We start from the raw sequence: 25,173 nt of genomic DNA on the forward strand, positions 1-25,173 counted from the left end.
CACACACACACACACACACACACACACACACACACACACACACACACACACACACACACACACACACACACACACACACACACACACACACACACACACACACACACACACACACACACACACACACACACACACACACACACACACACACACACACACACACACACACACACACACACACACACACACACACACACACACACACACACACACACACACACACACACACACACACACACACACACACACACACACACACACACACACACACACACACACACACACACACACACACACACACACACACACACACACACACACACACACACACACACACACACACACACACACACACACACACACACACACACACACACACACACACACACACACACACACACACACACACACACACACACACACACACACACACACACACACACACACACACACACACACACACACACACACACACACACACACACACACACACACACACACACACACACACACACACACACACACACACACACACACACACACACACACACACACACACACACACACACACACACACACACACACACACACACACACACACACACACACACACACACACACACACACACACACACACACACACACACACACACACACACACACACACACACACACACACACACACACACACACACACACACACACACACACACACACACACACACACACACACACACACACACACACACACACACACACACACACACACACACACACACACACACACACACACACACACACACACACACACACACACACACACACACACACACACACACACACACACACACACACACACACACACACACACACACACACACACACACACACACACACACACACACACACACACACACACACACACACACACACACACACACACACACACACACACACACACACACACACACACACACACACACACACACACACACACACACACACACACACACACACACACACACACACACACACACACACACACACACACACACACACACACACACACACACACACACACACACACACACACACACACACACACACACACACACACACACACACACACACACACACACACACACACACACACACACACACACACACACACACACACACACACACACACACACACACACACACACACACACACACACACACACACACACACACACACACACACACACACACACACACACACACACACACACACACACACACACACACACACACACACACACACACACACACACACACACACACACACACACACACACACACACACACACACACACACACACACACACACACACACACACACACACACACACACACACACACACACACACACACACACACACACACACACACACACACACACACACACACACACACACACACACACACACACACACACACACACACACACACACACACACACACACACACACACACACACACACACACACACACACACACACACACACACACACACACACACACACACACACACACACACACACACACACACACACACACACACACACACACACACACACACACACACACACACACACACACACACACACACACACACACACACACACACACACACACACACACACACACACACACACACACACACACACACACACACACACACACACACACACACACACACACACACACACACACACACACACACACACACACACACACACACACACACACACACACACACACACACACACACACACACACACACACACACACACACACACACACACACACACACACACACACACACACACACACACACACACACACACACACACACACACACACACACACACACACACACACACACACACACACACACACACACACACACACACACACACACACACACACACACACACACACACACACACACACACACACACACACACACACACACACACACACACACACACACACACACACACACACACACACACACACACACACACACACACACACACACACACACACACACACACACACACACACACACACACACACACACACACACACACACACACACACACACACACACACACACACACACACACACACACACACACACACACACACACACACACACACACACACACACACACACACACACACACACACACACACACACACACACACACACACACACACACACACACACACACACACACACACACACACACACACACACACACACACACACACACACACACACACACACACACACACACACACACACACACACACACACACACACACACACACACACACACACACACACACACACACACACACACACACACACACACACACACACACACACACACACACACACACACACACACACACACACACACACACACACACACACACACACACACACACACACACACACACACACACACACACACACACACACACACACACACACACACACACACACACACACACACACACACACACACACACACACACACACACACACACACACACACACACACACACACACACACACACACACACACACACACACACACACACACACACACACACACACACACACACACACACACACACACACACACACACACACACACACACACACACACACACACACACACACACACACACACACACACACACACACACACACACACACACACACACACACACACACACACACACACACACACACACACACACACACACACACACACACACACACACACACACACACACACACACACACACACACACACACACACACACACACACACACACACACACACACACACACACACACACACACACACACACACACACACACACACACACACACACACACACACACACACACACACACACACACACACACACACACACACACACACACACACACACACACACACACACACACACACACACACACACACACACACACACACACACACACACACACACACACACACACACACACACACACACACACACACACACACACACACACACACACACACACACACACACACACACACACACACACACACACACACACACACACACACACACACACACACACACACACACACACACACACACACACACACACACACACACACACACACACACACACACACACACACACACACACACACACACACACACACACACACACACACACACACACACACACACACACACACACACACACACACACACACACACACACACACACACACACACACACACACACACACACACACACACACACACACACACACACACACACACACACACACACACACACACACACACACACACACACACACACACACACACACACACACACACACACACACACACACACACACACACACACACACACACACACACACACACACACACACACACACACACACACACACACACACACACACACACACACACACACACACACACACACACACACACACACACACACACACACACACACACACACACACACACACACACACACACACACACACACACACACACACACACACACACACACACACACACACACACACACACACACACACACACACACACACACACACACACACACACACACACACACACACACACACACACACACACACACACACACACACACACACACACACACACACACACACACACACACACACACACACACACACACACACACACACACACACACACACACACACACACACACACACACACACACACACACACACACACACACACACACACACACACACACACACACACACACACACACACACACACACACACACACACACACACACACACACACACACACACACACACACACACACACACACACACACACACACACACACACACACACACACACACACACACACACACACACACACACACACACACACACACACACACACACACACACACACACACACACACACACACACACACACACACACACACACACACACACACACACACACACACACACACACACACACACACACACACACACACACACACACACACACACACACACACACACACACACACACACACACACACACACACACACACACACACACACACACACACACACACACACACACACACACACACACACACACACACACACACACACACACACACACACACACACACACACACACACACACACACACACACACACACACACACACACACACACACACACACACACACACACACACACACACACACACACACACACACACACACACACACACACACACACACACACACACACACACACACACACACACACACACACACACACACACACACACACACACACACACACACACACACACACACACACACACACACACACACACACACACACACACACACACACACACACACACACACACACACACACACACACACACACACACACACACACACACACACACACACACACACACACACACACACACACACACACACACACACACACACACACACACACACACACAGAGATAGATATTGGAAAACAGAAGACCTGACAATACAAATACCGTACAAATTTAATTTGAAAGTCAAAGTTTTCAACCTAATAAAAATATTTATGATATTTAAAAATATCCAAAATATTCCTAAAAGATATTTAATTGAAAACTTATTGGACCATTTTCCTGGTAACACCTCCATGGCTTCAAAAAATTGCAAGCCAGATGGATGCTGAAGCGAAACAGACAAGAGGGAATTCTAAAAACTTGCAATTCACGACCCCGTCTGCTCAGCTGGTAAATTCCAACGGAAAGTGGACCTATGTTACTCAAAGGAGTAATACTAATTTAAAATAAAAATGTATACCATTTTTATTGAGTTGCCATGCGAAGGAAAACTGTCTTATTTTTCACTTAGTACAGAGAGCGCACACCAGCACTCTAAATCAACGATTTTCGACTCTAATTGGAGTCATCATCAGAGAGGCGTAGGTTTGCTGCTCTCTGCCCCAAGTGACGAATCTCCGAGAGTTTATACCCGCATTGCAACTGGCGTTATGGAGTGTGTGCCTAGCGACACCTGCTAAATGAAAGTCAAAGTTTTCAACCTAATAAAATTATTAATGTCGCTAGACACCTACTCCATAACGTCAGTTGCAATGCGGGGATAAACTCTCGGAGTTTCGTCACTTGGGGCAGAGAGCAGCAAACCTACGCCTCTCTGATGATGAGTCCAATTAGAGTCGAAAATCAGCTAAGTCCCGGCGCTAGGGTAAAAGGTGCCCGCCTGCCAAACTAGCATAAACGCCCTTCGATTTTTTTTTAATTAGTATTTTGTATAACACCAACACAACCAACATATCTATCTAGGACACGTAATGCGCCATAGGGAATTTGAGCAGCTCCAGGTAATATTAGAAGGCAAAATCGAAGGTAAAAGGGGTATAGGAAGAAAGAAAAAATCCTGGCTCCGAAACATCAGAGATTGGACCCACACAACAGGGAATGACTTAATCCATAAAGCCCAGAACAGAAAGAAATTTGCCATATTGATCGCCAACCTCAATAGAGAAGGCACTTAGGAGGAGGAGGATAACACCAACAGGAAAAAAGCTTATTTTGGCGCCCCAAACAGGGGCGCCCGCCGGCAGTGCATCCCTTGCAGGCCCGTTATGGCCGGCCCTGATTGCGCTCTCTGTACTAAGTGAAAAATAAGACAGTTTTGCCTTCGCATTGCAACTGAATAAAAATGGTATGCATTTTTATTTCATATTAGTATTACTCCTTTGAGTATCATAGGTCCATTTTCCGTTGTAATTTACCAGCTGAACAGACAGGGTCGTGAATTTTAAGTTTTTTGAATTCCCTTTTGTCTTCTTCGCTTCAGCATCCATCTGGCATGCAATTTTTAGAAGCCATGGAAGTGTTACCAGGAAAATGGTCCAATAAGTTTTTAATTAAATATCTTTTAAGAATATTTTGGATATTTTTAAATATTTTAAATATTTTATTAGGTTGAAAACTTTGACTTTTATTTAGCAGATGTCGCTAGGCACCTTCTCCATAACGTCAGTTGCAATGCGGAGATGAACTCTCGGAGTTTCGTCACTTGGGGCAGAAAGCAGCAAACCTACCTGATGGTGACTCCAATTAGAGTCGAAAATCGTCCATTTAGAGTGCTGGTTTGCGCTCTCTGTACTAAGTGAAAAATAAGACAGTTTTGTCTTCGCATTGCAACTCAATAAAAATGGTATACATTTTTATTTTAATTTTGAAACTATTGTGTTAGCCATTCTTGAAATAATGCAAGCATTGGCCCTACTTTGTGCAGCACAATACAAAAACATAAATATCTTAATCGACATTGTATTTACATACCATTATACAGTCAGTAAAATATAAATACCGTTGCACGTCATTCGCGACATAGCATGTGACGTCACATGATAAGTCGTAAGTGTGTTCCTTTTTAGAATCGTTTAGCTAAGTACACTGGAATTACAGCCACTACATATATTTTATTATTAAGCGTAGAAATAATATTGGAAGCGTTTTATTAATGTACATTTAAAAAGAAACATACCCTAACTTGTTTCATTTGATTTGTATACGTGGAATATAAAGCGTTTTTATAAAGCATTTTGGCATTAATTGATAACATTTATTTGACAGTTGCGGTGTTGACACTTCAGATTTGTTTTTATTATTTACTATAAGTATTTGTTTTATTATATTTATTAGTTTTATTATTTACTGTAACGTAAGGTTATAACTTAATTCTTGTTTTCTATTTCTAATGTTTTTATTTATTTACATTGAATATTAATTTGTTTTGTTGTATAATCCACTTCGCAATAATTATGTGATTAATTTAATTTAAAATGGATTCAAGAATTTTTATAATTTGGAACCAATATTAACCTAGATCTCAGACGTAGATAATAACGTGCAACGGTATCTATATTGTACGGACTGTATACGTAAATCAATAAGCAACTTACCTGGTAATGTTATATTTTGGACGGACGCTAATGATCCAGATATATTATTAACTAAAAATGCTACAACTGCTGGGAAAATTTGGTATCTTACATTCTGAATAACCACTTGAGGATTTTTAAAGACTGTGTAACAAATTGTTGAAATTGGTGGAACGATAGATCTGGCCACTAAGTCTATAAAAATCCATAATTTGCTGAAACAAATTATTTACATTACACAGGGTAGCGAGAAAGTATGGAAACACGGTAATTTCTCGGAAACAGCTGAACCGATTTTTATAGATTTTGGTGGGTAAGGGTTTTCTAATACGGCCGATATTATAGTGGTAATTACATTGTTGTCAAATCTTCCGTTTTTCTGGAAATCTAATAAACTTTCTTATTTCAAATGGAACATGCTGTACATTTTTTGCGTTTTGACGTCCTTAAGAAATACTGATTATTTTTCGTGTTATATTCCCTATACCTAAATGCCATAATTTCGGAGTTATTACTACATTTATTAAAAAAAAAGTTTTAAACAAATTATAAAAATCTATTTTTTCGGCCCGGCTAGACATTATTTTAGAATAGGTTTGTTCTAGCAAACAGTCAAACTAGTCAGAAACCGTCAGCAAACAGTTGGTCAGTGAGAGAACATAATACTTGATAATACAGTCACCAGTGCTATCCCCTCTACTCGCGCTGGTCCACTATTCGCTGATGGTTTCAAAACGTTTGAAACTGATGCTAGAACAAACCTATTATTTGGATCATTGGGAACAATATCAGCCCGATCGCCCGTCCTCTCATATGTGCTACATTAACAATTAAAAAAAAAACAATGTTTTAGAATAAAACGTGCCAAAAATTCTTATAGGGAGCTGATAAAAGAAGGTTTGAGCTTAAATTTGGGTACTTCGTAATTCAAAAAAAAATTACGTGTGTTTTGAATCTTAAAAATCGTAATTTTTCGATTTTTTTCAGTTTTACATTGTTTATAACTCGGAAACGATTAACTTTAGACAAAAATTATAAAATACCTTTTTTGTTTCCAATGATTCAAAGAACCTAAAATAATGTCTATCCGGGCCGAAAAATTTGATTTTTATAATTTGTTTAAACAATTTTTTTTTAATAAATGTAGCAATAACTCCGAAACTATGGCATTTAGGTATAGGGAATATAACATGAAAAATAATCAGTATTTCTTAAGGACGTCAAAACTCAAAAAATATACAGGGTGTTTTATTTGAAATAAGAAAGTTCATTAGATTTCCAGAAAAGCGGAATATTTGACCACTATAATATCGGCCGTATTAGAAAACCCTTACCCACCAAAATCTATAAAAATCGTTTTAGCGGTTTCCGAGAAATTACCGTGTTTCCATACTTTCTCGCTACCCTGTATAAGTGCTTCTAAACGGTGGTCTGAGGGGGGTAACGTGAAACCGGAAATACGTATAAGCACATAATATGCCCTAATCCTAATCTGTAATCAAATCTGAATTATCTTTATTTTCATTTTTTTTACATTATCATTTCAGATCATATCAATGAATTTCACAAGGCTACCTTTGGGAGGAGGGAGGATTATCGGTCAACTGGAGTGAAGAAGAAAACAAAGGATATTGCTACTTTATAATTTTAATGGAAAAATGGAAAACGTTTAAAACAGCATAAACGTTCTTCAGTTCTTTTTGTCATCGTCCACCTTTCTGATACGTAGGTGAGGACGAGTTTGATAAAAGTTCTGTACATCAATGTTTTCGGTTTTTTGTGCCTATGCCTATTTTTAAATGTTCTTTTAATCCAGAATATTGGACTATTTGCCAGGTATTTTCGTCTGTTAATTTCTGTACTTCCAGAATTATGCTGGTTGATTTGTGAACCTAAATATAAGAACTCTCTTGCCCCTCCGAACGTAGGTAGGTCTAGTTTCTAATACTTACATTTTTGGGTTGTGCTATTTGCTTATTATGTGTCACTTTGATATACTTTATTTTACTAGTATTAAATTGTGGGTCTAGGACATTTCGGCGTCGCCGTTTCGGCGTGGCCATTTCGGCGTGGCCGTTTGGGCGTAGAGCCGTTTCGGCGTAGGCCGTTTCGGCGTCGGCCATTTCGGCGTCAGAGATTTTATTTTAGTTGACTAAATACCTACATTGGAGTCTATTAGTAAGACATTATTTTGAAAAAAATCTTTTAATATAGTTATTTAAGTAGATACATTGGAGTCCATTGATCACAAAATTTTAATATTAATGGTAGATTTGTATATGTCAATTTTATACTTATGTGTGTGTGCTTGTTATTTAGCTCATAGTTAATGTAATATCTGTAATTGGCTTCTAGCTGTAGATATTATATATAAATAAATGAATAAACAAGATTTTGGAAAAATGAATATTTTATTTTAGTTATTATTTACATGTTATAATTAGATATGTGCTAGTCCAATTAAAAATTCTGAAACATTTATACTTACATACAAGACATTTATATTTAACCTACAAAACTTATTCACGAAATATTAATTAAAATAAAGTACCTACTTACATATTATAATTATGTGCTAGTCCTCTTAAAAATTCTAAAACATCCCCGTTTGCATCAAAATTTCCCACAAGCCGTGAAATGCGATCATCTGCGTCTCTGTATTTTCTTAATTTCAATGGTGGGAGATTACCTGCCACAAGTTGCTCGAAATAGACATCTCGACCTTTCTGCACCTGACGCAGGCCATCTATAAATTTCCATATGGTTGGATGATCTGCTCCCAATTCCATCTTGAGTCTTCTATGGGCGGCCTCAGCGTGATTATTTGTCCGGTCTTCTCCATCCAGAGTTCTCTGGTAGAGGTTCCACATCCTTTGGGGAAATAAACTTGGTCTTCTGCCATTTCCTCTTCTGTTCATACGTCCAATATAGTAGTCTTCAAACCAGTCTACAAGTGGTTGGTGTTCAGCAGGTAGAGCTTCCGCTAGAACGGCAAAGGCATCATCTAAATGTTCGATAGGAACAAATGCTAATGCTGTCAACATTCTGCAATTTAAAGCGAATTGTGGATCAGCATTATACTCTCTCGTATATCCCATAGCAGCCACTTGTTTCTTCATATTTTGTGCCAAATGGAAAAAACATCCATTGATGTCGACGCCTGGAAAACAATCTTCCATTGCCTTAAATGCCGCCTGTTCGAAATCGCAATGGATTGCTCTGGGTTGCAAATTTGGTACAATTTGTCTGATCAATTCAAACATACGGGTATATGTGGATCTTGTTTTATTCGGCAGCATGGCATAAAATATTGGATGGACTCCATTATATTTTGTGGCCATAACTGTGTATACTTGTAAAAATAGAGATGGTGCTATAGCAAATGTACCGTCACCATACCACACATCTGAGGTCTGTAGATGTTGCAGCCACGATTCTCTCCCGAAAATCAAAATTCTTTGCAATCCTTCTCCATCATCTGCTAATAAAAAATTTTCTTCTACACCATCTTGTAACGTGTAAACACGATAAGACTCGGGAATTACTAACTCTTCAACAGTTGTCGGATTTGATGGGGCTGCATGAACTTCGTTACGTTTTCGTCTGATGAATTTTCTCATCGCGCCAGTGTTTGGGAGCCGACCATGACAAGCTTGACTTGTATTTCTCAGGCACTCATTGATTACCACTATTGTCCCTTCGTTTGTTTCTGTAGCACGCTTTTTCATTTTTGTAACAACTTGTGCTACTTCCACGTCCATCGCCGAGGAGTCGTGAGTGTGAACATTTACTTTCTTGATGACTTCACCATCTCTTGTATGTATTCTTGCTTTGCACGTTTGTTTCCTCTCACACCTCCAAAATTTTAGGGATTCATCGCTTTTACTAACAGCGTCAAAAACATACATGAAACCATCAGTGGTAAATTTCTCTCTTCCTCTGGTCGATAAAATTTTTCGTTCCATAGCTTAAAAATTCTTCGTCTGTATATCGTATAAATACTACTATGAAATATTATAAGACACTACATAAACTCTTAAACTGATCTCTGTTCGAGGTATTTCCTAATAATAGTACATTATATACCGCGGGACTGAAGTAGTACATTTAATCCTGAAGGTAAAGTTTATGGCCCGACCGCAGGGAGGGCCATAATTTACCTGAAGTTTTACCTAAGTTTTCGAGGAAATGTTAATAACATTATTATGTGATTTATAGAATTTTGTATTTAAATTTTCGAAGAAACTGCAATAAATATAGGGATAACTATTATTATACTAACTAATGGTAAATATTTTAAAAGCAGATTCCTTTCAAGAAAATATTGTATAATTTAATTTTTTTTAAAAATATACATTCTGCAAATATTTTTGCTTAAAAAAGATATTTTAACAATATTAAAATTCTCCGTCTATATACCATATAATGTATGTCTAATTAAAGTTGAAAAATGTCAGTTATCATCTAATTAGCTCTGGGACAATTAAGAGAACAGCAATTATTATTAATATGCATTAATAAAAAATCCAATATAGGTATTTGCAGAATAAAATATAACAAAATGTTTATAAAAGAAATATATTTAGTTTATTTTTCTACTTGACCATTAATGTTAAAATTGTGTGACCAATGAACTCCAATGTATTTAAATAACTATATTAAAAGATTTTTTTCCAAAAAATTGCCTGACCAATAAACCTCAATGTAGGTATTTAGTCAACTAAAATAAAATTTCTGACGCCGAAATGGCCGACGCCGAAACGGCCTACGCCGAAACGGCCTACGCCGAAACGGCTCTACGCCCAAACGGCCACGCCGAAATGGCCACGCCGAAACGGCGACGCCGAAACGTCCCATTCCGTTAAATTGTAGCCCCATTATTTGTATTACTGCTTTTAATGCCGTGAACGATTGGACCAGTTCCGCCTTTCTTCTTGCTATGATGTTAATGTCAACGTACGCTAGTATTTGTACACTCCCATTAAAAATGGTTCCTCTTGTTGTTATTCCAGATTTTCTAATAGTTCTTTCTAGAACAATGCCGAATAGGTTATATCCTTGTCGAAGTCTCACCTGTATTAACCTGTTTTAACTTGTTTAACCTTACACTTAACTGTTTAGAGGGTTGCTGTCATCAATTTACTAATTATACTATAAGTATAGTATACTATAAGTATACATTTTATACTGTAAGTATATACTTATACTACAAGTATATATTTTATGTAGTTTATAGTAGGTATATTAAATTCTGGCCATATCATTGTACCATGACTCTGTATAGTGCATTTTTTTACACTCTATCATAGGCATATTCGGTCGTAAATAATGTAGGCTAAGTTTTCACAGATTGTTAGACCTTCTTTCTTGTGAATAGGTACAATTATACAAACGTTCCAGTCTTCTGGTAGTTTCATCTGCTTCCAAATCAGTTCTACCAGCCTAGTTTTTGCGCCCTGTTTTAAAATCTCATAAGGAATGTCATCTGGTCCAGGAGTTTTGCTTTCTTTTAAATTCTTATTGATTTGATGACTTCTTACCCTGTTGGGATGTGATTTTTCTTTCGTATTCAATGTCTTCAAGCTGAATTTTCGTTTTCTTAGCCTGTGTGTAATACTGATCTATAAAAAACATGAATATAGGGTTTTTAGATCGGCCGTGTTTAACATTCCAAATATTCTCTGCTCTACTATATATCCAAGTATCTTGTATCACTTATTTTGTCATTTGTGTCGATTAAATAGTGCATTTTTTTTAGTAATGTAGGGAATTGTGTGGTTTTGTCAGTTAAGGTTTTAGTTTGCATATTTAATATAATAAAATCAACCTTAACGATCAACAGTGTGTGGGAATCCATATGTTCTCTGTTCATTGTTTTAATCATAAAACTATAATTAAATATAATTTAGTAGTACATACTTCAATATTGAAACAAGTAATATTAGTATATTTATTTAAATAAAATGGATTTTCTCGAATAAAGATCTTTTCAGTTGTATATTTCTATTATTGAGAAGAATCGGTCTTGGGTGGGCAGTATTTGGAAAACTGAGAGAAACTTTTAAAAGTGAGTTGCCCACATCCCTAAAGAGAAATGTATTTGATCAGTGCGTCCTCCCAGTGTTGACGTACGGATCAGAAACACTTAACTTAACTAAAGCCTCGGCTACCAAACTAAGAGTCACGCAGAGAAGAATGGAGCGGTCAATGTTAGAAATAACTCTGCGAGAAAAAATCAAAAACGAAGAAATCAGGAGAAGAACAAAGGTGACTGACATCATCGAAAGGATAGCCTGGTTGAAGTGGAGATGGGCAGGACACATAGCCAGATTGACAGATGGGCGATGGACAAAGAGGTTATTAGAATGGAGGCCAAGAGAGGACAAGAGAAGCGTCGGTCGACCACCTACAAGATGGACTGACGACTTAAGAAAGCTAAATAAAAACTGGATGAGAGCGGCGCAGAATAGATGGGATTGGAAACGAGGGGAGGAGGCCTATGTTCAGCAGTGGACTTTTGAGGCTGGATGATAGATGATAGAATTTCTATTATTGTTGGTTATTATCAAATCGATATTTTATTTTATAAACTTACCTTGCTGGAATAACTGGATATGGTGATTTACTATCAAACTGAACATTTACTTCAGGGTGTAAAATGCTTTGATCGCACATTATATCTTCTACCTCCATGTTGTTTTATTCCTGAAAATAAAGTTCGTAGTGTAGTAACAATGCAAAATATTTACGTACAAAAAAATATCGCAGTATTTACAAAATTTATTGCTTAGTTGTAGGACTCGATAATTATTGAAAGATAAGCGAAACGATAAGGGTAAGGTTATTAATTACTTTTTCCGTCGACCGTCCATTTATGATCAATTTTAACACTCTCAAAATCATTGATTAATGACCCCCATTAATGAATGATTTTCTATTAATGAACGATTTCATTATAGGCAACACAACATACATTGCTTGCATAAATTAATTAAACGCTCTGTGATTGGCAGTGACCTTGTGGTGTAGGCAACCAAACATATACCTATTTATATTCCCACTAAAAACTTTAAAATCAAGTAGCCGCTGTTAGTACTATCTGTCATTGTATGTCTTTATTTACTTTATTGTTTAAAATTCTGTATATTTGAAAAATCAAAATATTCCAAAAGTCCTTCCGTTATTGCTAAATTCTTGAAATAAGAGCACCCGTATCTCTACACGGCATTGTTTTAGACGTTCCTCTGCCTCAATACTGTGTGACTGTGGGTGAAGACTTTTCAGCTATTAAAAGACTAGGTGGCTGGAAATCGACTGCTGTAGCAGAAGGTTATATAGATAATTCTATGCAGAATAAACTTGAGACGGCTGAAAAACACTTGGGACAAAATACCACTAAACCTTGTCAAAGTACTTCCTTCAGCCCCACCGCTTCTTCTTCTATCACAGAATTTACAGAGGTCCAAGAAGCCTTAAATATAAATTTGTCAAAATGCTATACAGCAGATAATCATTTATCATTTTAATTTCAGTAATTGTACTATTTCGAATATTAATGTTTACAATAATAAAACTACCACTAAGGAAAATTAAACTTTGAACAAAGTTAATGAAAGCTGAAAAAATTGTTGTTTATCGTTAAGTAAATAAAAATTTAAATTAAGATATCTTTATTTCTGAAAAGTACTGTCGACGGAAAAGTTTTGTAACGAACTCTTGAATTAAAATGGCGATTAACAATCTCGAACATTAACGCGCTCGCCCCGCTCACACGTTAAAATATCTCAATTGTTAATCGCCCTTATTAATACACTTGTTGGTTAAATAACTATTAATATTGATAACTGCTCTAAACTAAATTACATTAATGGGAATATTATGAAAATATTTTATAGTTAATCAATCCAAAATTGTAAAAATTCATTATATGCTCCACGAACCGCAAAGACAGACGGCTAATCTTCTTCTTAACGTGCCTCATCAAGTCCCCTTTATTTCTGGGGCCACACTAACGTAAACGTTTAAGGTTCATTATCGTATTAATTTTAGACACCAAAAATTATGCGCATTAAGGGGACTAGCCACACTTATTTTAGCGCGTTTTAACGCGATAAGTGATGTACTGAAGTCCTTTGATGTGTCAAAGCGACCGTCACTCGAGGTATCGCCTAACGTTTAACGTGATTCATTGATTAATAATGCCAATAACAAATTAGCGCGCTGTCGTTTCCACAAGTCTTTTTAATGTCAAATAATGCGATAATTAACGGCGTTAGACGTTAGTGTGGCCCCAGCATAACGTTGGCGATTAACGCGGCAAAACTCTCTCTGTCTTGAGCAGGGCCGCGTTTAGGTAAATTGACGCCCTAGGCAATTCTATAGTAGCCGCCCTTGAAACATGTACCATTTTTGCGAAAAAAAAATGCAGAAATTTTTATTTAAATAAGAATACACTAAAAATGGATTTAAACTACGATGTTTAATGTTTATATACCTATAACAGAAAAAATTGTCATTCCAGTTCGATCACATAAGAGACTTCTTTTCAAAAATAGACTTTAAAAAAAATTCTTGGCAAAATTATTTTTAATTCTTGACATTTTCGAAAATGACCTTTCAGCGGACACGTTGGCAGCTGGGATGAACAAATAAATGTGCAAAGCAATGTCAAAATTAAGGAAAATATTTTTCAATCCACTTAGTGCAGTCACTGCAGGTTTTCACCTCCTATTTCATTGAACCTCCATCGATTTTCATGAAAATTGGTGAGTAGTTAGAGGATACCTCAAGCAATAAAGGTAACAGGATGCCAACTTGCGCTTTTACAGTTGGGGTGGAGGCCACCCCTTCTCGGGGGTGAAATTTTTTTAATAATACCATAAATCGATAGAGAGACAATTTCTAAGCAAAATTTGCTATATAAAGTTATTAATATAAATCAATACTTTTTGAGTTATTAAAGATCAAAAATTTTATTTTATCTTAAAAAAATGCATGTTTTAAAGCTGTTTTCCACACATAACTCAAAAACTATAAGCTTTTACAAAAAAGTTATTATTACCAAAATTGAATATAATAAAAAGCTGAATACACTCATCACTTCAAGAACTAAACTAATGTTAATTCAAAGTGAGTTATGGGTAATTGAATGTATATTTTTTTCGACGAGTACTCAAATCTAAGTATTCAAGCTTAAATAACAGGAACACGATGCATTTTATAAAATATACCTGCTAAGCACTTGTCAAAGTACTTCGGAGTACCTATCAAAGGAGCTGTAGTAGAAGTTAATAGCAGCACAATTAAGCAAGGTATGATGAAAATAAGAGAATCCTTTAGAACTTTTTAGGAAAAAGTGAAAAATAAAATTTTACGCCATTTCCACACAAATTAAAATTTATAGTAATCCTTAGAAGAATTTCTTTATATTAGCATAAGTAATGATTTCAACAATGTTGAACGGTTTAGAATGCATATTTTTGAAAAAAAGATGTAATTTAAAAAAAAATCAGAATTTTTAAGATTATCGTATTTTTCATTTTCTTTTGATAATAACTCCAAAAATACTCAATATGCGTAAAAAGTGATATATGTCTAACTAAATTTTAGTTTTTTCTGTATCAAATATTTTACCTTTTTACTATTTCTGTTGAGTAAAAAATAACCGAGATAGAAACGATTAAAGCTTAACTTTTGCTGCGAGAACCATGTAACCAGGGCAATTTAACCTTTTATTTTTAAAAAGGTAAGGTAAGGGGTTCAAAAGATTAAATTCAACGTGGCTTAATAGCCATTAAAATTATCTTTCAAATAGTTTTTAGGCAAAACTCATATCGTAAAAATTAACGGAGTTATTTAAAAAAAATAAATAACTTTTTTGGAAAAATTTTTAAATGATAAATTTTGAAAAATATTTGGCGCAAAAAATTTTAATGCTATCAACTTCTTCGGGACTCATTTGATAGATATTTCTAAGTACTTTCACATATGTTTAAGAAGGTTATGTTTTATATAAAATGCATCATTTTCCCATTATTTAAGCTTGAATACTTAGATTTGGGTACTCGCCGAAAAAAATATACCTAGGTACATTCAATTATCTACCTATAACCCACTTTTAGTTAACATTAAAAGGTTTTTCCAGTACGGAGTTTTCATTTTTTATTAGTTTCAACTTTGGTAATAATAACTTTTTTGTAAAATCTTATAGTTTTTGAGTTATTTATGAAAATCGGTTAATAACATGCATTTTTCTCACGAAAAATTTTAATAACTTTAAATATTAATAACTTTATGTAACAAATTTTGCTTAGAATTTGTCCCTCTATCGAATTCTGGGGATATTTTTTATTAAAATAATTTTCACCCCCGAGAAGAGGTGGTAACCACCCCAGGGTAAAAGCGCAAGTTGACACCTTGTCACCTTTGTTCTTTGAGATATCCTCTACCCATTCACCATTTTCATGAAAATCGATGGAGGTTCAACGAAATCGGGGGTAATAGCTCATATCCACCTTCAATTGCATTAACTCTTCTTTAAATATTAAGATATGCCAATTGGTGATTTTATTGTGGTATCCAAATGAGGCTTTAAGTGAATGCATTCATGTATGAAGTATGATCAGCTTTTTTAATAATTTCTTCATTGCTTAATTTTGGTAAATCTGTTAGTAATACGAAAACTTTGATAAATAAGTCGATAAGATTCCAGACGTCTATCCAGGTCTCTTATCAGAGTGTCGATTATAATATAGAATGTCTCATATCTACCTGAAAAACTCGTCAAATTGAATTTTCTTTTTTTTTCTTTCTTATTTCTTTATATGTTTTATTTGGGCACAATGTTTTGGCTTCCTTGCGTTAAAGTAATTTGAAAGAGCTTCATACTCTTTATTGACCGAACCCAGATCCATAATTTTTTTATACAAATATTTTTTGTAAAGCATTTTTGCCGCCCTCTCATAATGTGCCGCCCTAGGCAACTGCCTATATTGCCTAATGGGTAAAGCTGCCCTGGTCTTGAGATATTTTGATTTGAAGTTGTTCGACTCTCACTATCCCCGTTTCAACCACGAGGCGTATTTTCCACCAATTGGCCTGAGTCCTTCGATTCTACCCATCATAATTAGTCGAGGAATATTACACTGTTTTCCCTGCTTATATGTTCAATATATATGCTATTTTCCTGGATTTGACGTTATCAATAGCGTCGAGAAGAAACTGATATGAAAATAAAATCATTAAAGGAATGAACAGATTGCTGCGATTAATCGCTGCGTCGACGATAGGATCGCAATGCGAAATTTTCGCGAGACGAACGGCCACGGCGATTAACGAGAACCAACACATCGGTGCGACGATATCTCGCAGCGATAGCGTTAGTACTGCGTTACATTTTGTTAACGCAGTCGGCTGCGTTTACTGTCGTTGTCGTTGTGAATTTACAATGGCTCCAACAGAGAAATTAATAGAATTGGTTAAAAATGATCCAATTCTTTATGATTTGGCACACCAGGATTATAAAAACATCTGAAAGAAGGATAAATTATGGCATGAAATAGGCCAAGAGATAAAAGAATCTCGTAATTTACCAAGTATTTTAATTTAGATTTTTTATTCACTTCAATAATTATGTTATTATTATTTATTATGCTAAAGCAACTAGCAAGATCAAGTCTTCTTCCGATTCTGAAGAACCCATTCCAGGCTTGCTGTAGTTGTCGATTCAATGTGATCAATTAGACAAAACACGTCGTCGTCACAGCGACTGTCGCAGCAATGTGTTCATGACATGAAAAAACGCTGTCGCTTATATTGCGAGATAAATCGTGTCGTCGGCGCACCGATTAAATGGCAGCAATCTGTTCATTCCTTTATCCTACCCAACTCATGTAGACAAGAGCAACATAAACAAAAAATTATTTCAAAGCAAATAGTACAAACTACCTGAAAATATAATTCAAACTAAAGGTACGATTCCGACAACGACTGCAGACGGCAGTTATAGTTGTCACCATGACAGACGTCATTACTTTGCAATATTAATTTGTATAATTATTAGCAACTGACGTTCTGCCGGACAGCAGTTGCAGTCAGATGTCGGAATCAGTCTCATACAAATTAATAGTGTAAAGTAGAGACATCTGTCACGGCGACAACTGCAACTGACGTCTGCAGTTGCCGTCTGCAATCGTTGCCGGAATCGAACCTTAAGAGCAGACATTACATATAATCCTTTTTTGGAAATTATAATAGTTCTTCTTCTTTTGGTGTAGACATGACACACACACACATGGTGTGTGTTTTTCAATGTGCCTCCAGTAAGTTGTCATTCCATCGTTTTCGTGGCTTTACCACTGATCGTCTTCTTATTGGCAGAGCCTATATTCAAATCAGGCCCGAAGCACTATTTTCGGGCCCCTAAATTTAATTTAATAATAACAATAATTACTTTTACTCTGGGCTAATTAGCAAAATTCATGGAAAAGTTATTTACCAGCAATTTTATTGCTGGAATCGAATTATAAGATCCTATATTAATAATATAGGTATGCAAAGGCCGCAGATAGTGTGCTACTTTTTTTATAATGAACTATTTTAAATGGGAAATAAGCCACAATTTTACCAAAAAATGAATTTATTAACGTTTCGACGCCCAAGTCGGGTGTCGTTGTCAAAATACAAAATGATTATTTTTTGCCCCGACTTGGGCGTCGAAACGTTAATAAATTCATTTTTTTGGTCAAATTGTGGCTTATTTCCCATTTAAAATAGTTCATTATAAAAATGCCACAAGAAAATAGCTTCAGAACAACTTTTTTTTATAAACAAAATGGCGCCGAAAAATCGTATTTTTTTCAATTATTGCTCTATAACTCCGAAGATTTTAACTTTACAACAAAAACACCCAAATAAAAATTCACCGCAATTAAATTCTGCATAGAGATATGTTTTTCCCGATCTGCTCCGACGAAAATTTTCCTCGAAAAATGCGGGTTTTCCCAACAAAATCTTTAATTTTCAAATAAAGTTTTAGGTAAGTAATTATTAATCAATAATTAAATAACTTAGTGACATCAAAGCATTCTTGATATATATTGTAATTCCAGAAGCCGGTGAAAATTACACGAATATTTTAGCAACAATTCAATTGTTAATTAACAATTTACCATCGCAATAATAACAAAAATAATCATGATACATTGATCAAACTTATAAAGATTATAAAGATGAGATGCTTATTTAATATTTTATCGACAAAATATAAATTTTTGCTGGAATATGGTTCGGCTGTATTTTCGTTTTGCAACGAAATTGAAAATGGTTATTCATTTTTGATTTACATTTACTCTGTGTGGAGTATGAAGGGAACCAGTCTCGTTGGAATTTTACCGCGCTGAGCAGATGTGACGTGAATTGTAAATTGTAGAATTCCCTCATCTTCCTTAGTCTCAGCATCCGTATGGCTTGCAAATTGTAGAAGCCTCGGAGGTGTAACCAGAGAAGGTTCCCATTGTTTTCATTCTGGTGGGATATGTTATATGCCATTAGAGTGAAAACTTAGTCTTTTGCTAGCAGTTGCCGCTAGGGCATCTATGCCATTTCGTTCGTTGCAATTCGGGACTGCACGCTGGGGTTTGTTTTGGTTGGATCAGGGAGAGCAGCATATGTGCCTCCTGATGAGAGACTAATAAGTTTCGAAACCGGTAGAGGTGCTTGCAGCACTCTCTGATTTTGCTGGAATATGGTTCGGCTGTATTTTCGTTTTGCAACGAAATTGAAAATGGTTATTCATTTTTGATTTACATTTACTCTGTGTGGAGTATGAAGGGAACCAGTCTCGTTGGAATTTTACCGCGCTGAGCAGATGTGACGTGAATTGTAAATTGTAGAATTCCCTCATCTTCCTTAGTCTCAGCATCCGTATGGCTTGCAAATTGTAGAAGCCTCGGAGGTGTAACCAGAGAAGGTTCCCATTGTTTTCATTCTGGTGGGATATGTTATATGCCATTAGAGTGAAAACTTAGTCTTTTGCTAGCAGTTGCCGCTAGGGCATCTATGCCATTTCGTTCGTTGCAATTCGGGACTGCACGCTGGGGTTTGTTTTGGTTGGATCAGGGAGAGCAGCATATGTGCCTCCTGATGAGAGACTAATAAGTTTCGAAACCGGTAGAGGTGCTTGCAGCACTCTCTGATTTTGCTGGAATATGGTTCGGCTGTATTTTCGTTTTGCAACGAAATTGAAAATGGTTATTCATTTTTGATTTACATTTACTCTGTGTGGAGTATGAAGGGAACCAGTCTCGTTGGAATTTTACCGCGCTGAGCAGATGTGACGTGAATTGTAAATTGTAGAATTCCCTCATCTTCCTTAGTCTCAGCATCCGTATGGCTTGCAAATTGTAGAAGCCTCGGAGGTGTAACCAGAGAAGGTTCCCATTGTTTTCATTCTGGTGGGATATGTTATATGCCATTAGAGTCAAAACTTAGTCTTTTGCTAGCAGTTGCCGCTAGGGCATCTATGCCATTTCGTTCGTTGCAATTCGGGACTGCACGCTGGGGTTTGTTTTGGTTGGATCAGGGAGAGCAGCATATGTGCCTCCTGATGAGAGACTAATAAGTTTCGAAACCGGTAGAGGTGCTTGCAGCACTCTCTGATTTTGCTGGAATATGGTTCGGCTGTATTTTCGTTTTGCAACGAAATTGAAAATGGTTATTCATTTTTATAAATTTTTCGTTTTTTTGCATAATCTTTAAATTTTGAAAAAAAATAGTTATAATACAGTGGTCTAATTAGTAAAGTACAAAGAAAGGTTATTTACCAGCAATTTTATTGCTGGAATCGAATATTATGATCCTATATATTAATAATATAGGTATTCAAAGTACGCAAATAGTGTGCTATTTTTTTTATTAACAAAATGGCGCCCCCAAATCGTGTTTTTTTCAATTATTGGTCTATAACTCCGAAGATTTTAACTTTACTCCAAAAACACTCAAATAAAAATTCACCCCAATTTAATTCTACATAGAGGCATGTTTTCCCGATTTCGTCCGACGAAAATTTTCCTCGAAAAATGTGGGTTTCCCAACAAAATCTCGAATTTTCAAATAAATTTTTTGGGCAAGTAATTATTTAGCAATAATTAAATAACTTGGTGAAATAAAAGCTTTCTTGGTATAGATTATAACTGCAGAAGCTAGTGAAAATTAAACGAATATTTTAGCAACAATTCAATTGTTAATTAACAATTTACAGTCGCAATAACAACCAAAATAATCATGAGACATTGATCAAACTTAGAAAAATTATAAAGATGTGATGCCTATTTAATATTTTGTCGACAAAATATAAATTTTTCATTTTTTGCATAATCTTTAAATGTCTAAAAAAAATAGTTATAAACAAATTTACATTTCTCAGTAACTGTTTATTATATTCTAATTTTTAAAAATACTTAAAATGCGTATTTCAAAGGTCTTGAAAATGAATGCTTTAAAAAAATTTTCCAACCATTTGCAAAAAAGTTATGAAACAGCAAAGTAAATATACGATTGCTCCGTTGTTTATAATTTGTTTTAATTGTTTCAAAGCTTAAAAGTGAGTCTGTGGTACAATCTAATTACTCACAAAGAATATCAAATATTAGTTCAATGGTTATATTTTAATCAAAGATTAAAAATACTTTTTTTTTGTAATTTTTAGCGCGAAAGTAGGCTTGATACAGAGCCGGAGCTAAAATGTTCACTCGAAGCGACTGACACGCAGCATACATAATACTATAATTTTATTTATTAAGTGTACGTCGCGCAGCGGCCGTCGCTTCGAGTGAAAATTTTAGCTACAGTACTGTATTAGTCTACTTTCGCGCGTGTGAATTACAAAAAAATATATTTATAATCTTTAATTAAAATATAACCATTAAACTAATAATCGATGTTTTTTGTAAATAATTAGCTTGTACTTCAAACTCACTTTTACGCTTTGAAAGAATTGAAAAGAATTATTAACAACGTAATAATCGTATGTTTACTTTGCTGTTTCATAACTTTTTTGCAAATGGTTGCAAAAAAGTTTTAAAGCATTCATTTTCAAGATATTTGAAATACGCATTTTAACTATTTTTTAAAATTAGAATATAATAAAAACTTTCTGAGAAACGTTAATTTGTTTATAACTATTTTTTTAAACATTTAAAGATTATGCAAAAACATAAAAAATTTATATTTTGTCGACAAAATGTTAAATAAGCATCTCATCTTTATAAGATTTCAAAATTTGATCAGTGTATCATAATTATTTTGGTTATTATTGCGACCGTAAATTATTAATTAACAATTGAATTGTTGCTAAAATATTCGTTCAATTTTCACCAGCTTCTGGAACTATAATCTAAACCAAGAAGGCTTTTAAGTCACCAAATTATTTAATTATTGGTAGATAATTACTTATCTAAAACTTTATTTGAAAATTAAAGATTTTGTTGGGAAAACCCGCATTTTCCGAGGAAAATTTTCGTCAGAGCAGATCGGGAAAAACATATCTCTATGCAGAATTTAATTGCGGTGAATTTTTGTTTAAGTGTTTTTGTTGTAAAGTTAAAATCTTCGGAGTTATAGAGCAATAATTGAAAAAAACACGATTTTCGGGCACCATTTTGTTTATAAAAAAAGTAGCACACTATCTGCGGACTTTGCATACCTATATTATTAATATATATAATCATAAGCTTTGATTCCAGTAATAAAATTGCTGGTAAATAACTTTTCCCAAAAATGGCCTATTCTCCGATAATCAGCCCAGACTATTTTTTAATTGAATTCATTATTTAATAGAAATAGATATACACTGGCGGGCAAAAAATTTAGGTCACTAGGGGAATTATACACGTTTGATGCCTTGAATTTCCTAAACCTGTTTTCCGATTTGAGTGATTTTTAGTATATTATAGCTTTATTATTTAAGAATCTCAATGTATTAATATTGTTGCTAGACAGGTAAGTGTCATTTTATACCGGGTGTAACGATCATACTGTGTTTTTTCCTTAAAGTTCGGAGCACTCTGTGGAATATTATAGCATAGATAAAATATTGAAATTAAAACCCAATTGTAGCCTTAGGCTTTCTTAAAATTTTCTTCTTTGATCCATTTGCTTATGTTCGATAATAAAAAAGTTAGGTACTTTAACAACTAGCCACGTTCTTCATCAATACAGGGTGTTTCAAGTGCGACAAATTTAAAAGGGTAATTCTGCATGAAAAAATAATGACCGTTTGCTTTATAAACATATGTCCAATAATGCTTCATTTCCGAGATACGGGATGTTGAATTTTTTCTTACTCACGCTTTATTTGTTGCTCTAAAACCGGTTGAGATATGCAACTGAAATTTGGTGGGTTTTAAGAGGTAGATATTGAACTTTTTTGACATACAATTACCAATTTTATATTCACCATTCGCGTGCATACGGGATGTATCTAAAATATTTATACCCGTATGCACGCCAATGGTGAATATAAAATTCTTATTTGTATGTCAAAAAATGCGCAATAACCACCTCTTAAAACCTACCAAATTTCATTTGCATATCTCAACCGAATTTAGAGCAACAAATAAACTGTCAGTTTACCCCCATACAATTACCCCATAAAGTTTGTCGCACTTTAGAAACACCCTGTATTGATGAAGAACATGGCTAGTTGTTAAAGTACCTAACTTTTTTATTATCCAACATAAGCAAATGGATCAAAGAGGAAAATTTCAAGAAAGCCTAAGGCTACAATTGGGTTTTAATTTCAATATTTTATCTATGCTATAATATTCTACAGAGTGTTCCGAACTTTAAGGAAAAAACACAGTATAATTGTTACACCCGGTATAAAATGACTTTTACCTGTCTAGCAACAATATTAATACATTGAGATTCTTAAATAATAAAGCTATAAGATACTAAAAAAATCACTCAAATCGGACAACAGGTTTAGGAAATTCAAGGCATCAAACGTGTATAATTCCCCTAGTGACCTAAATTTTTTGCCCGCCAGTGCAAAAAAATTTCTG

At 36.6% G+C, this 25,173-nt stretch overlaps 1 protein-coding gene across 3 annotated transcripts in view; it reads right to left on the bottom strand.

Annotated features, from left to right (window-relative positions):
* LOC114324739 (protein SERAC1) overlaps positions 1–25,173 on the bottom strand; it is a 116,390-nt gene that overhangs the window by 59,979 nt on the left and 31,238 nt on the right. For all 3 annotated transcript variants that reach the window (XM_050656111.1, XM_050656101.1, XM_050656106.1), the window contains 2 exons: positions 13,707–13,816; positions 7,133–7,326 (listed from right to left, as the gene is read on the bottom strand). In XM_050656111.1, coding sequence (XP_050512068.1) covers positions 7,133–7,326; positions 13,707–13,804 — 292 coding nt within the window. In that variant the 5' untranslated portion in view covers positions 13,805–13,816. The remainder of the gene's footprint in view (positions 1–7,132; positions 7,327–13,706; positions 13,817–25,173) is intronic.

The sequence above is a fragment of the Diabrotica virgifera genome, chromosome 1 (genome assembly GCF_917563875.1).
Source record: "Diabrotica virgifera virgifera chromosome 1, PGI_DIABVI_V3a".
Classification (NCBI taxonomy): domain Eukaryota; kingdom Metazoa; phylum Arthropoda; class Insecta; order Coleoptera; family Chrysomelidae; genus Diabrotica; species Diabrotica virgifera.